This window comes from Prionailurus bengalensis, chromosome X, assembly GCF_016509475.1.
Source record: "Prionailurus bengalensis isolate Pbe53 chromosome X, Fcat_Pben_1.1_paternal_pri, whole genome shotgun sequence".
NCBI lineage: Eukaryota > Metazoa > Chordata > Mammalia > Carnivora > Felidae > Prionailurus > Prionailurus bengalensis.
Window position 1 is genome coordinate 15,802,076 of NC_057361.1, and position 16,755 is coordinate 15,818,830.

The window sequence follows — 16,755 nt, forward strand, 5'->3', positions numbered from 1 at the left end:
AGCCTGGCTTGGATGTTCCCCTACTCATCCACCACTCTGATCTCAGCATTTAGCACCCTGACATTCCTTGCTGACTTATCTCTCTCCCCAACAGCCAGGAAAGAGGCTATGCCTTTTCTCTCTGTTTTGCCCCGGTGTGACATCATTTCTGGCTTGCAGTGTGTGTGCAATCAATGATTATTGAATAAATGAACAAACAACCTTTCTGGGCTTCAGTTTTTCCACCAGAAAAAAAGGGGAGAATTATCTGAGCTATAAGCTTTGCAGAATTGTTCTTTTATAAATGGGAAATTGTATGAAAACTCTTTCAAATCACGCAGGTAGAATTTTGTTTTCATATATCATTGATGGAGCTATGGGATTTGGGAACAGAGATCTAAGAGCAAGGCTAAATTTATAAAAAAAGCACACACGTGGGTTTTTTTTTCTTTTTAAATGAGAGAACTCTAAACCCACAGGGCTGTTGGTGCCTTCTCCACAGTGAAGAAGCATCTCCAGGCAGTCTGGACAGGAAGTCTTACCCTGCATGTAAATCATGTGACCAGTGTGGAAAATCTGTGCCGACTACAGAGATGAGCCCATTATGAGGGGTCAAACGAACACTTGCGTTAGCTGCATCACTGACTGAAAAATTCTCATTTGACCAACGATTAGATTTTATGGGAAAATAAGTCCTCCAAAATGTGGACGGCTAGAGCATATTAGCTGCTGCATTTTCATTTATAATCCGGGGGTGGAGTTTGTAAGACACAAGTACTGAGATAAACAGGTTTGCGCTACTGTTTGCCCACCTATGACTCCCCCCTTCACACACGCACACTCATTTAACCTGCACAAAACCCATGCTGTGTAGGCTGCTCTTCTCCATAAAGGGAGACAGAGGGTCAGAGGTTAGACAACTTGGTCAACGTCACAACCGGAAAGTGACAGGGCCGACAACCAGATCCATGTCTGTGGAATTCTTTCCACTACAGACCACTGAACAGACAGCAAGAACATTTCACCTTACGTCTCACGTATCCCACAGTGAACTCTCCAAATTGTTTCTATATCAAGAATAAGAAAAGACACTCAGAATGTAATCTAGTGTGTGTGAAGAAACCCATTTATGCTCTGATGACAAGCTGTCTTTGTTCCGGTTTATTCCAACGTGTTTTTAAATGGACAGAAAAAGGGACTGGCTTCCTTCAGGGAATCTCTGGCAAGAAATGTAAGGTGTTAGGCAAGGTAAACCAGGCTTTTTAGCTATTCAGTACAAAATAACTTTTACATGGGAACTTATAGCTGAAGAATAAGAGAGGAAGATAGAGTTTATTTGCTCCTTCACTTAATCGAATATTTATTAAGTATCTACTGTGTGCCAGGCATAGCTATCTTTTTTTTGTTTTTAATTTTTTTTAATGTTTATTTATTTTTGAGACTGAGAGAGACAGAGAACGAATGGGGGAGGGGCAGAGGGAGAGGGAGACACAGAATCGGAAGCAGGCTCCAGGCTCTGAGCCATCAGCCCAGAGCCCGACGCGGGGCTCGAACTCACGGACCGAGAGATGGTGACCTGAGCTAAAGTCGGACGCTTAACCGACTGAGCCACCCAGGCGCCCCCAGGCATAGCTATCTTAATGAGAATGAAAGTGTCATCACTTTATCAGCACTACCCATCAAACTTGCTGTGATGATGGAAACCTTGCTCTATCTGTACCGTCCAATATGGTAGCCACTAGCCTCATGTGACTACCTAGCATAGTCATATGGCTAAGTGTGATTATTTAAAATAAATTAAATTTAAATAGCTACATGCGACTAGCAGCAATGAAGATCTCTACCAGACCCTGCATCATGGTATTTCTTCTCATGTCTGCTTAGTCCATTCCTTCCATACATATTTACTAAGTGAGTACTACAATCCAGGCTCTGGGCTAGGCACGGGGGGATCGGGGGGGTGAACAAAATAGCTATGGCCCCTGCCTCACGGAGCTTACAGCCTCCAAAAGAAATGGACTTATATATAAATTATATATATTATTGTAATTATATATATATTATGTAATATAATATATATAATATATTAATATAATATTAACATATATACACTTATAAGTACATATATGTATTACATATATATATCAGTATATATATATATTATATATATAATTATACATTTTGCTAGTTACTATGAAAGAAAGGTAAAAGATGAAATTAGCAATGATAGCATGGGGACCTAATTTAGATCTGGAGAAGGGGTACGGGAAGTGGGAGGCATGCCTTACTGAAGTCTAGCACCAAAGAGAGGTAGAATGCTTCATGGGGATTGATAACAGGCAATGTCAAATGGGGAAAGTAACTTTTCACACTTGCATTCCTTTAAAAGTTGCTTACTACAGACCCGAAAGTGTTATGCCAAATGATTTAGTAAATAATGTATTTACTGGAAATAGTGGTTATGCTATTATTACAGGAATGTAAATTGGCACAGCCTTTTTGTAATGCCATTTGTTAATACCTATCATGAAATGTAAATGCATACACTTTCAGATATTTCACTTCTAGAAACGGATCCAGAGAAATGTTTATGTAAGCCTAGAATGTAAGGCCAGTGGTCTTAAAGCTGTTTTTCCAGAGTGTCTCCTAAAATAATTTTGAAAACCCACGTGCCCCTTTACACATCTTAAGGTGACATCTAAAATTTTTCATAAGTTATTGTCACAAAAGATATCATTTCTGCTATATTCTAAATATTGATATTTTAAAATGTGACTATTATATTACTCTCTTAAACACATTCAACATCTATTTGAATACCACAGTAACCTAACAACCACTGCCGTCCATATTAAAAAATCAGGAATAAGCTGGGGCGCCTGGGTGGCTCAGTCGGTTAAACGTCCGACTTTGGCTCAGGTCATGATCTCACAGTTCATGAGTTTGAGCCCTGTGTCCAGCTTTGTGCTGACAGCTCAGAGCCTGGAGCCTGCTTTGGATTCTGTGTCCAGCTCTCTCTCTGTTCCTCCCCGACTCGTGCTCTGTCTCTCCCTCTCAAAAATAAATAAACATTGAAAAAAAATTAAAAAAAATCAGGACTAAACTTTTCTTTAGCACTTGGAAAGGCTGCACCACCCTTTTCCCTCTCTGAATTCATATTTCCATCATAATGCTGGATTTTACTCTAATGTAACCTAGTTTTACGATTTTGTTAACTTTGCCTTCTGTTAATTATCTTTTTGTTATAAAAACATGTATACAAATTGAAATTTGTGATTTCTGAATTTCCTGAAATCATAAGGTTCTAAGGGGAAAAATTATTTTTCTCCTGGAAGGAGTTACCATGACAATTATTAGTAGCAAATGATCAAAACACATGTAAGCACACATACCACACATTTTAATAATCTGTGAGCATAAAAGAGTAGAATCTTATTGGGCTTTCCCCCCAGATAACTTCATGCACATGTGCATGATTATAACTTACCATAAGAATGACATGGTTTGGTATCGATTCTATTCCTATCTTTTATTTTATAGACGTAAGTGCCAAAAAACTCTGTTCACACAAACAGAAGTATATGGGAATGGAAAGAATTTTGTTATCACCATGTCACTCAATTCTTTGAACTCTTTCCAAGGTATGTGGCAAAAATCAGACGGTGGTCTAGCATCACCAAGAACTATTTTTAACAATCTATCAGTGAACAACTCAGTGGGTGCCTCCTTCAATTTTGTTGACACAAAGAATTAGAAACCAACCAACTTGTCAATGGATTTTTTGTCCGGTCAATAAAGTCACTCAATTTCTCAAGTCCAACACCCATCTTGGAAGTGTCTCTCAGTTTGCACCAGGGGTTTGTACACCCACGGAGTGGGCAAGAGATTGGCTAGGCTGTGTAAGGTGGGAGCAGGTGACTGGGGAAGGGGGAAGAGAGGGAGGAGCAGCATCCAGCGGGGCTCTTAGGAGAGGAGTTTGAAGAAAGAGCACCTATGAAATGAGACACTATCCATCGCCTCCTGGGAGGCCCAGGAGTCTCCGTGGCCTCCCAAGGTGCAGCGAGCCCTGTCTATAGATCACTGTCCTAGGCTGCTCTTTGCAGCACTGCTCTGGGTGAACTGGGTATGGTAGAATCATACCATGGAATATCACATTGCCGTTAAAAGTCTATGGTTGACCTATGTGACTTATGTGGTGAGATATCAAACATACATTATTTGTTACAAAAAAACACTGTAGACCAGAACAGCGCATACAACGCTCACGTTTGAAAAAGTCCGTCCATCTACCCATTAATGGAAAGACTTCCAAAAGTGTGTACAACAAATTAAGAGTGGTTATCTCAAAGAGAGGCTGAGACACAAAGGTGACTTTCACTTTCTAACTTCCTGCGTTCTTCCCCGCCCCCCTATTTTTAAGTACCTATTCCCTTTGCAATTGGGGGTGGGGAGAGCTCTTGAAAATAAAAATACAACCGAGTAGATCATGTATGAAGTGATTTCAGATGCGGCTATGGAAATTTCAGTCAGCTGATCTATGTTATGTGTTCAAGAACTTTCCTCCTTTCTAATAGCAGCAGTCATGGTGAGAACGCAGGTTGAGGCCTCGTTCTTCGCCACTCTCTGAACCACAGCTACACCACCTACCCCTGAAACAGCGCCTGTTTTGTGTCTGCCACTCCACACCTCTAGGTCTCGGTGTTACAACAACCCTCTGAGGCAGGTGGGCATTACTAACCCTGTCAGGAAGAAGAGAGAGGAGCTAGAATCCAAATCCAAGTGTGCCTACCTGAGAACCCATGATTTCTCGGACACACCCCATGCTTTCCTCAGTAACTCTGTGCGATTATCTTATCTCTACATAAGGCTTGACTCTGTGACTCAAACTTATTTGGGATGGCAAACATCCTACCCCCATTTACATTTTCCTGTAAGATCTGGGTGACAAAAATCATGATGCATTTTTAAGAAGTGAATACTTTTAAAACCTTTATAAAAAGTAATGCCATAACTGTTATGCCCACAATTGTTAATTACTTAAACTTCTACTTGGCCAGCAAATCTTTTATAAGCAAAAATCTTCAGGCCAAAGAAAACCCTAGGTTAGACCTCAGAAAGGGCCAAATTAGCAATTCTAGGTTAAAGGAACAAATAGAATGGAAGGAATTGTGGTAAAGAGACAAAGAATAAGCTGTTTTATTCATTCATTTATTTATTTATTTAGAGAGAAAATGCAAGCGGGGGAGGGGCAGAGAGAGAGGAGGAGAGAGAATCCCAAGCAGGCTCCTTGCTGGCTGAGGCGGGGCTCGATCCCACAAACTGGGAGATCATGATCTGAGCCCAAATCAAGAGCTGGACACTTAACCGACTGAGCTACCCAGGTGCCCCAGAAGAACAAGCCATTCAATCTTAGGGACGATTCAGAGGCTACCAAAAGAGCAGTTTTCTTTCTCTACGTCCCAAAATCTCAGCTAAAAGAAATGGAGCCAGAGAGACAAGCCTGTGAGACTGAACGGGGCCCCTTTGATCATTTCCTCCAAGCCCCTGGTTTAAAGATGGAAACAGGATCCACACCTGAAGCTAATGTAATATTGTGTTAACTACACCCAAATAAAAATTAAAAAACAACAACAACAACAACAACAACCAAAACCTCAGGACCCAAAGGCCAGAGGGCCTGTTGCAATGGAGCGTGCGTTCAGAGGGCACGTTTCCTTTTAGGAAGCAGAGGAACAGGGCGTTTCATCTTATTCAACGGCACCTTACTTAGAGAAAAGAGCTCTCAACACTCATAAAAGAAACATTTTGTGTGTGAAATAACATCCGAATGCCTGGAGTTACACGGAATCTAAAATTAAGCGCCGAGTAAAAAACTCGAAGAGGAAAGAAAAGACCCATCCGAAGCACAGGGATCCTCTTACCATACTGGGAGAGACAGGCGTCCCTCTAGAACTGGAGGCCCCCTTTCTCCAGCCTTGGGGGAGGGAAGAGGAGAGAGGTACAAAGCATTTAAAGCCCTTTTATTTTAAAAAATTCCATGAGTGATTTAAAAAAAAAATCACAAGTAACGGTATCTCTATAAAAAAATTAATCTGCTAATCGTACATTTCTGAGCCAGTGAGTTTTCACCCACGCTTCAACACCTGCCTCTTTCTGCAGTCTTCTGTTTGCCCTCGACATTTCTCCTCTCCCCTGACCCTCTTTTCTGCACATATGTGCTGGATTTGGGATTTTCAGAAGGCGCCCAGGAGGCGGTGCCCACCCATGACAAGGCTATCGCCGGTCTATAAGGTGCCAACAAAAAGAAGGTCAACATTGTGAGTCTCCCAGGAAGCTAAATCTATCCAATTTTTAAACTCAGAGATTATTTCTACCAGGCGATGATGGCATTTGCTTTTTAAAATGTCCTTAATTAGTAAAATAAAAGTCAGCAGTCCCTCGAATTAAAAGCCTTTTCTGTGTGTGTGAGTCTGAATTCCAAAATATGAACAACCTCAGGGAGAGATGACTCAGGCCTGGGGAGGTGGGGAGCGCGGCTGCAGGTCACTGCGAAGCTAAATAAAGAGTCTCCTCCGGCTCTAAATCAGGGCTCCCTGTTCACTGACACCTCATCCTTAGCTTGTCACCACCAGATCCGATTACCCTCTAACAGGACCCACAACCTCACCCCGAAGCACTCATCGCTTTTCTCATTTAATGAATCCAAGGTAGTGGGAGGCCAAGTGGGCTGAGATGTCCACATCATGCCTTAACAAGGACCTATGGCGAAGAGAAGGAGTGTGAGAACTCAACTTTCCTGCTTAATAAGGTGTAGTTTGTCTCTAATGCTTCTAGCGTAAGGGGTACTTGAACCTGGTTTTCCGGCAGGTCGCATATCCCTCTGGATATTTACAAGTCGAACGGAAGCCATAACCGGGCTCTGCCAATCTGTGAGCCCACGGCCCGTGGGAGGAGGGCACTGCAGGCCAAATAAATGCCATGTGCAATCCGAGACTGGACGTCACCTGTTCCTTCTTGCTTCCACATTCACTCACAGCACAGAGGCCTCAGTTGAGCACACTGCGGAAGTGGCAAATGTTAGTGTGTGAGTCTCTTTGCTGAGTATAGACTACTTTGGACCCATGGGTGCCCCTCTGCATTTGCATTCTTAAACCTGCAAATAGTCTCAGCATGTCACAAAAGTGGAGACACTCAAGCATTGGGGTGAAGGAAGGCCGCAGGGGCTCTGAAGATGGAGGAAAGCGACCAAAATACCAGGGCTGTTCATGCTGTCTCTGTGCACAGGTGAGCTTCTGGGGCTGGTCACAGGTCACACAGGTAGCAGCACTGTGACCCTCTCCAAGCCAAGAGTCATTTGAACACGCTTGTTAAACACCCAAACGTCCCTCTGCTCATCTTACCCATCAGTTACTTTCCCTGCTGTGGGCCGATGGCTGTACGTGGCTCAGGCAGGAAGGCACTGCTTGCTCACTCTGTGTTTTAGAATCATTCACACCACAAAACATGTCACTCCCATGAAGTTAAGCCACAATTTATCATCATCCCCCGCTTTGATTTGTTTAACCTCCACCTGTTTCTATAGCATTCATGAGCCTTCTCCTGGCACTGTGAATGTTTATCGCTTTTGTGTTTATTGGATGTGATGGAGTAAAAGAGGTTTGTGGAATTTAAGAAACAAAGCAGATGAACGCACGGCAGGCAGAGGAGAGAGGGAAACATACCACAAGAGCCTCTTAACAATAGAGAACTGAGGTTTGATGGAGGGAGGTGGGTAGGATGATGGGCTAACTAGGTAATGGGTATTAAGGATGAGCACCGGGTGTTGTATGTAAGTGATGAATCACTGAATTCTACTCCTGAAGCCAACATTGCGCTGTATGTTAACTGAAGTTTAAATTAAAAAAACAGGGAAAAAAAGAGATTTGTGGAACGCCTCAAAACGAAGCATGAATGCAGCCAACCCAACAGACCACCAAAGGCCAGGACTGCCCTGATGGGGGCTGAATAGGCACAGGCAAGCGCCTGGGTTTGGGTGTGGCCTTATGTTTATAACTGTGAACATCTGTCAGCAGACATCCTCAGTTTACATCTGGGACTGGACTCTTGGAAGTGCCGAGAAGGACAAGGCTTTGCCATCAGGCCACCTCCTGTAAGACCGTGAAATGATTTTGAAACCCGTGCTGACTGCCAGCTTGACTGCGTTTGCTCAGCGCAAACCTAGGCTGTGAGCCCTAAGAGTCTTAGGTGAGAGGTGGGGAGCACTGCACGGAGATGTCCAGCATACAGCCTCTCCTGAATGAACGGGAGTCAACGCCGAGCATCCCAAAGTGTGGGGAGGACACCGAAACTGCTCAGGGGACTGACTAGGTTCAAGATCCATCCACCCGAAGCTCCAGATGTTTCACTTCCTTGGTGTAAAGCACGTGACTCTACTAAGCCCAATCTCTTCTGCTTTTTGTCATCACACTGGAGACGTGCATATTGCTTCTCACATAGCTCTGGTATAAACTGGCGCGCAAGTGTGACCCGTGTCCCTGGATAGGAGCCAGAGCTGCTTTTAACACCTTTGTTGAAGTACCATTTGCATCCCATAGAATTCACCCATGTTAAGCATACAACTTAATTTTTAGGCAGTTTACGGAGTTGTGTAACCATCACCACAATCCAGTTTCAGAACCTTGCCAGCATCCCAAATCAACTAGCACCTAATAGCATTCCCAGGGTGTCAGCAGGGAAGTGCTTCTGCATTCCTTGGTCCAAATGACCCACACGCCAGGAGGCATCCGAGAGGGATCGGAGGACAAGAGGAAGTTGGACTCCTACCTTCCAAACCAGTTCCTCGTCCTGAGTCCATCAGCTTTAAAGCTAGCAACACGTGGCCCCCAAGCGGACTGCGACGTCAAGTGTGTCTGTGGATCGGGCTGAAAAGACGAAGGGGCAAGTCCCAGCTCCCCGATGTGAAGAGGGGGTGACGAGATAGACGTGGGACAAGTGTAATGAGATTCAAACAGAATGGAGAACAATGGTCAACGAAGGCAAGTGACAGAGGAGAAATGAGAAGGGCTGTTTCTAAGTCAATTAGTTGGAACTAGATGGCTTAGTTCCTAGGTTGCTTCCCACCTGGGGGCCCGTTGCTACGTGCTTTAGTGGGAAAGAGACGGAAAATCTCCACAGTACCGCAGTGTAATAATAACTCCTGCCATGCCGTGGGAACTACCACACACGGCATAATAAAAGTAAATGTTAGGGCACTTGACTTCGCGGCCTATAATCTCCCATTCGATCGGAACAGAGACTCTCCCGTCAGCAAGAGAAAAGTGGACAATTTAATTTTCATTTCTATTCATGCACAGGCCTGCATTGGAGCTCATCCACATTTCCTATTATGTTACTTGAAATACGGCCGTGTAGTCTGATACACAATATCTGACTGACATCAACAACTTCGTTTTGGACCAACTGATTTAATTCTAAATTATTATGGGCTGACAGATGCTGGTGGCTGCCCACGCGAGATCTGAAAAAGTCATGTTCTCTAATTCAATATTATAATAATTTAAAATTATAGCTTTATTAAGAGGAAACAGATTTATTTATAGCTAACACTGATGATTTCTAATGCCTTTCAGGGCTGTATTTGGCTATTCACTGCAGCCCACGTTTGGACAGCTTCGATTGTTTGAGTGACTAACAAAACATTCTGGTACCAATAATTTCCTTCTCGATTCAAAGCAACGAACAAATGCTACAAAAGCAGAGCTACAAAGCGGCCCTGAAAGGAGCCGGCCCCTCTGCAATGTCCTCTTCTCCTTGACCGACCCGCCTGCAAGAGCATTTGCGCATTTGGGCCTAAAGACATTCTGCTTAAAATCCTCTCCTCCCTTGGCCTCCGGGATGTTGCCAGATGTGCTTTTCCCTTAGATGTGGACGTTGTGCGGGGTTTGGTCTTCAAGCTCTGGGTCCCTCTTCCTCTTTTCTCATGCTAAGGACATCCTCTTCCTGACTTAACTATGCCTTCTCAGTAGACGACAGCATCACTGATAAGCATTTCTATCATTTTGCAGCCCACCAAGTGATTTTGCAGAACTCGGGAGGACAAGGCGAGGAAGCTGGGAGAGATGTTAGTTTTCTTCACAAATAAAGAAGCTGAAGCTCAGAGAGTCTGAAGGAAATCACGGAAGGTTTCCCAGCCCGGAGGCAGCGCTGTGCACTCTGTGTTCCGTCCCCAGGAAGGCCCTAATCTCTACCCGCAATCCCGGCTGGCCTCTGCAGCCTCGGCCCTCCCCGGCCTCGGCCCTCCAGCTTCCGCCTCCTCCAGCACCCACATGGGGACGTCCGACCAAATCTCAGAGTTAACACGCTTAAATAAATCCACATTTCCCCCCAAACCGGTTCCTCCTCCGGACGTGCTTATTTCTACCCAAGTCATTTGTCCCCCAACCCTACAACCTCACAGCTGACAAACTATTCTCCTCCCTGCTCCCAAATCCATTCTGTTACTGAGGTCTGGCAATAATTCTTTTGCAATGCTGCTTCCACATCTTTGCCTTCTTTCACAATCCTGTTGTGCAGCTCGGCTCGGGCTCTCTTAACTGCCTCCCCCCCAAACTATCAAATAACCTGACTCCTTGACTGCAGTCTTTCCTTCATTGGATTGGTCCCACAGAGCTCCATCAGTTATTATCTAATGGCTTAGACCTGATCATGCCACTTCAGTGTCAACCCACTGCCTACAGATGAAATTACAAATCCATCCCTGTCCAACCGGATCCCGCCCAGACCTCCTTCCCCAGGGCAGCTCCCCCTCCATGCCAGCATAGAGCCTCTAGTGCAGCCAGGCTGATCTGTGCTCGGGTGTCGGCAGTCCCCACGGGATTCCCTGCCTGCCTCTGCCTCTGTCTCAGTGAATTCACCTTCTAGATCCAGATAAGTCTGTCCCCCTCACGGAGCCTGGGCACCAAGGAGCACCCATAACTCTGATCAGCATTACTTTCTACCACTCAGTGGTCAGTCAGACCATCGGGGTCACCTCACTTTCCATCTGCCGTCCTGGTGGCCCAAACAGACCCAAAGCTGCTGGAAGGCGGGGCTTGTGTGTGAGGGCCTTGGTATCCATTCAGCCTTGCCCTTGAGTAGACACTCAAGTATTTAGTGGCTAATTATGTGGCCACCAACCATGGTTTCTTGCAATGCAAATAATACATGCATTACCTTATGTGCTGGAGGAATCACATTCCTCTGGGATTAAGGTCTTCTTGGTAAAATGAGAGCAAACTAAACCTCAGCATCTCTCTCTGGGCTCCGAAATAGACACAACTTGTGCTCAGCTTCCACGTATGAAGAGCTTTCATAGATCAGCCCACTTCGATCAATTTCCCAACATTTCCAAACTAGCTTGTCAGACTGAGAAATCCAAAACTCCTATTTTGGTGATAGCCATCTGAGTCATCGCCAGACCCCAAGAAAACAAGGGCCAAAGGCCAAGGCTCTTCACAAGCAAGGCACAGCCTTGGAGGATGGAGAACACCTCTCTTCCTGTGGGAGGACCCCCACGACCTTCTCCGCCTCTTCACCAACTGGCCATCCTGCCTTAAAATGGGGCCCAAATGCTAAACCACAGGGACAAGACCAGAACTTTCGTCAGGCTCAGTCTGAGGATCCCTTCTCATTCACAGCCAATCGCTGCTCTGCTCTGCCCTTTAACCAGGTCGAAAGCTCCGGCAGGCCAGCATTTCTATTATTACTCCATCCGCCCAAGCTGTCAGAAGCCCTTGGTCATGCCTCCTGACTGGGCTTCTCAAAGGCTCAGGATGGGAAACGGTCTCTGGAGACAGAGCAAGTATTTTTGGTGTTTATGGTCACAAAGACACATCCTACCACCAAGCCTTTCCAAGATCTGACCATAGACCACAAGCCGGCAGTTGCAAAGATGCAACTCTATTAGCAGGTTTGGAAGAAAACAGTACCCCGAAGAGGAGTGACCCCGGGTGACGACAATGCTCACGACAGGCACTCCAGGGCCTCTTACGAGGCCGGCCAAGAGTCACACACTTGTTTCTAAATTGAGCAGCCAATTGAAAAGATGCTGGAAGTCGTCCATGTCAAATCTGTCCCTGAGAGCGGCTGCCAAGGGTTAGGGAAGGGGTGGGGGCAGGAGGGAGGTGGGTGTGGTCATAAAAGGGTGACACGGGGGATCCTGGTAGTGATGGAATATTCTGTATCTTGACTGTATGGTAGATACACAAATCTACACACATGACAAAACCGCAAAAAACTAAAAACACACAAGCACTAGTAAACCCGCAGAACCCAGGGGACGTGTCAGTGTCAATATCCTGGCTGTGATCTTGCGCTACAGTTTCATTATGATGTTACCCTTGAGAGAAAACGGGTAGAGGGTATGCGGTTGTCTCTGTATTACTTCTTAGGACCGCACAGAAACCTAGAATCATTTCAAAATAAAAGAGTTTAATTAAAAAAGGCAAATTCCAAAATACAGTCCTATTCTGTTGAATACTGTGGCCATGATAGGTGCAAAGACAAAATGTAAAGTTAAAAAAAAAATTAGTCCCTGAATCTAGACTTCTCAAAAGGGCTGTCACCCAAGTCAGACCAATGGTGGCCTCGACCAGCACACATGCGACCTCACACCATCCATGCATGCACGTCCCCAACAGACCCTCCGACTCGATTACCCACAGAGACTCTAGCTACCTTGCCCTCTATCACACAGTGGTACCTCGACCTTTGGAAAACTCACTCGTGTTTTTAACTAAGTGGCCATTATGACACCAAAGCTCATCTGAAATTCAAATTCAAAACATTTAGTGTTGTGACTACAATGAACTCTGCCATTCTGCATTTTCACCCATTCGCCTTTATACACTAAACACATAAACCACCAGAGAGTATGAATAAAAGTGCGAATGCCCACTTTTACAAAAGGTCTCTTCGTCACTTTTCCATCATCGCTTCCCCTTCTTTATAAACCTGGAACATCTAAAACCAGCCGAGGGCTATGAGCCTTCCATTGAAATAGCTGTGTTAGTCCTCAGGCTGCCTGAAGGGGCAAGTCGCACTCCGCAGCTCTTTTACAATTGTGCAAACAGAAGCCAGAACGCTCTCCTTACTCACCAATGTCATTGCTGCGGTCCGAGAGATCCTTGTCCAGGATGCCGGATATCGAACTGCCCACCAAGTCAATCTTTGGACCGTCACCCCTACATTAAAAACACAAGTCCAGGCATTTAATCGTTGGTGTGTGTCCTTGTTGTTTTGTCAGCTTTCTTGCTGCACATGCGTTAAGGAGCATGCCGTGCGCGGGGCAGGTGGCTCTGTCGCCTATGGGGGAGCCAGTGGGAGTCAACGAGCTATCCAAACACATGGGCCTTGGTGAAACCGGCCGACAGACTAGATGCCCACCTCTCCGGCACACATTTTCAGAGGTGGCTATTTTAATAATGACTGTTCAGCAATATACCTTCAGCCACAAACCCTCCTGCTGGTACACAGGGTACAACGTAGGGCCTGCTCCCGCCCCGTGGCCAAATAAGCACCAGCAAATGATAACTGGGAGCTTCCCTTTTAAGGAGTAAGGAATTTAGCCAATGCTGCTAGTCAAAGGTCGGCTACTTTTAACCTTGAGAAAAAGGTTTTCTGGCCTGAGGCTGAGGCATCAGCCAAGCTGTTGACAGGCACAGGGGGTTGAGTTAAAGATCTGGCAGCTGCAAGCTGGCAATGGGGCACAGGCCTGTAAAATTAGACAGCCCTTGGGTGGGTGCCCCCGTGCCCATTGGGACACGAGTGACTTCCTTCTGTATCTGGGCTAGGAACAGCCCTTAGGAACAGGAAGACGCCTGTAAGAGGATGAGAGAGATAGCCTACTCGTGCATGAACAGAAGGTTCCTCCAACTTCCTCCAAAAGGGCAGTTCTCTAGACCCTTTCAGGGGGATGAGCCCTGAATGAGATTACCCAAAGTCTGTGATGGCAGTGAAACGGGGAAAGATCCTCACCCATAAAATGAGGGGGAGAAGCCAAGCAGTTGTTCTGGGAAACTAACAGAAATGGGCCATCTCATGGCTCTTGGCAGTCATCATGGCCTGAAGCCAAACCACACGATGAGTAACAGACTTACTCAAGGAGCGCTTGTCAAATACCTATCATGCAGGGGGTGTTGAGAAGGCCAAGCCAGGTGGTTCCTACTCTGGAGGGGCTCACAGTCCAAATGGGAGAAAGAGGCGGACACATGAGCACAGGCCCACATGGCACAGGCTATGTAAGTGACAGGCACACCACAGTCCCGTGAGAAGAAAGGACTGGGTCAGAGCAGGGGACTGCATGGTGGGGCCCACGGCACACAGAGGAGGTGGCATTCCAGCTGGGCCTTGGAGGAAAAAGGAGAGAGAACATATCAGTAAGAGGCAGGATGAAGCAAGGACCCCAGGGTAGGTGGGAGTGTCCAGTGTGGCCAGAGGACCCAGGGCTAAAGCCTGAGGTCCCCAAAGCAGTGAGAGCAGAAAGGTTGGAAAGGGTCATGTTGCTGGGCTGAGTACTAGAGGGTTCTGTTCATCCTGGAGGTAATGGGGGATAGAAGGACCGCTGAGGCAGGGGACCTATAAACCTGGGGGCAAGGATGGGACTTGACAGGGCTGATACCTGGGTTTCTTCACTCAAGAAGGGGCTGTGGTAGTAGCTAGCATTCAGCATGACCCACGTATCCTCGTGATGGTGGAGAAGGCCCAGCAGAAGGAGGTAAGCCCCCGTCAGTTCCCGAACGAACAAGACTGACTCACAACCTCAAGTGTAACCTCAAGCATCCTCAAGGGCAGACCAGCATAGGTATGAACTCCAGGGAAACAAGGCTGAGCCAAGTGGCCTGGCCTCTCCCAAGAGAAAACACAGCTCTAAAACCGTGTGTGTGCATTTTGAGACTTTCTGGGCTTCTCAGGGCTCGGCCGAAGTAAAAGTTCAAGGAGAGCATGGACTACTGTACTTGGAAGGAGGAAGCAGCTTGAGCTGCACAGCACAGCCTTCATTGCCCACCTCAGCCCCACCTCCTAGGACTGTGGGGGCCCCAAGGGCAGGTGTCCATAGCAGACCTCCTCTCCATCCCCCCCCCCCCCACCAAAGCTCAGGCCCCACAGGGCACATTCTCTCTGACAGGCCCCAAGCCAACAGGAGTGCTGAGATTGAGGGAATTTTCCTTGTTTTTTTTGAGAGAGAGACAGAGAGCCCTTGAGCAGCAGGGAGGGGCAGAGGGAGAGGAATAGAGAGAGAATCTTAAGCAGGTTCTACGCCCAGCACGGAGCCCAACGTAGGCTGGATCTCACCACCAACCTGGGCCCAAATGAAGACCAACCTGAGCTAAAATCAAGACTCAGATGCTTTAACCAACTAAGCCACCCAGGTGCCCCGAGGAAATTTATTGCAAAACATTTTATTGGCAGGGCCCCAGTGGCTTCTAATTGGAATGTAATCTTCCGAACGAAATGTTTTGGAAATGCAGAATTATTAATAGGAAAGCATTTTCTTCTTTTCTTTAAAGTTCATTTATTTATTTTGAGAGAGAGAGAGTATGTGCACTCAAGGAGGGAGAGAGAGAATCCCAGGCAGGCTCCACTCAGCATGGGGATCACAACCTGAGCGGATATCAAGAGTCAGACGCTTAGCCGGCTGAGCCACCCAGGAGCCCTAGCGGGAAAGCATTTTCATTTGTTAAAGTTCTTAAGGGCTCCTAATCTCAGTGCTTCATAGCTATGGAGCCAGAATGATTTGGTGCTGTCACTCTCCAAACTAGCACAACTCAAACCGTACTCAGAGCCAGACACTCCTGTCCTTTTGGGAACAGGCCGAGGACCTAAACCTACGAGAACACATGTTCTGTCCAGGGAGAAAGGTCACACAGGCAACAAAAGTCCAGTTAATTCCACTGGGACTTTTTTTTTTTTTTGCATTAAGGGAAAAGATGGTTTGAGGTGACACACCCTGGCAGGTGGCTGGGGAGAGAATTCGAGGCGGTGTTGGTGGTAGAAGGAACTTTATGCAGCAGTTAATGATCTGTACCTCTGAACAGCTCAGCTCGGCTGCTTCTGAACATGTGGTTTATTCATACATTTTGGGAACTATGAATCTTGAAGCAGCCACTTCCCTCTTTGACAGCTCGAAGCTTCCAGTCGAATGTGAGCCTATGCTGAGGACTGTAGAGAACCCTACTGCTCATTACTGTGCTCGTCTTATCTGGGGCTCTATTACTTTTCTACCTTTATTTTCCCCCTTACTGTCACTCTCAACTATTTTATTCTTGTATATGTATTTTGGACAGTTACCACAAAGCCTTTCGGAAATGATTCAGGGTAAAAAGGAGTAATTTCTAAGAATAGGGTATATATCAATAGCATTTAAAATGATCATCTGCTTCGGGCCAGTTCTGGGAGGCTATGCTAAAGAAATAGTGTGAAACACCCAAGTGGGTTTTGCAGATCAATATGTTTACCGCAGTGTTAATTGTAACAAAGAAAAACTGCAACCTGGTGCTTTCATCAAGAGGGGAACAGGTGAGTAACCTCTATTTGATGGCCATGAAAATTACATTTATAAACCTTTATGACAAGAAGGACAAATACTGATGCTATGATGGCAAAGGACAGAAGCCAGTTACAAATGACCTACCCCTCCATGCGCACATGTGCGCACAGACACACACACACACACACACACACACACACACACACCCTTCTTATGTATCAGGAAGAGGGATTATTCCTTTTAAGATTGGA

The 16,755-nt window shown here is 46.0% G+C and overlaps 1 protein-coding gene across 10 annotated transcripts in view; it reads right to left on the reverse strand.

Annotated features, from left to right (window-relative positions):
• The window catches only part of SH3KBP1 (SH3 domain containing kinase binding protein 1), a 334,334-nt gene that overhangs the window by 21,544 nt on the left and 296,035 nt on the right, over positions 1-16,755 (reverse strand). For all 10 annotated transcript variants that reach the window (XM_043570579.1, XM_043570581.1, XM_043570580.1 and 7 more), the window contains one exon: positions 13,114-13,199. In XM_043570579.1, the coding sequence (XP_043426514.1) occupies positions 13,114-13,199 (86 nt within the window). The remainder of the gene's footprint in view (positions 1-13,113; positions 13,200-16,755) is intronic.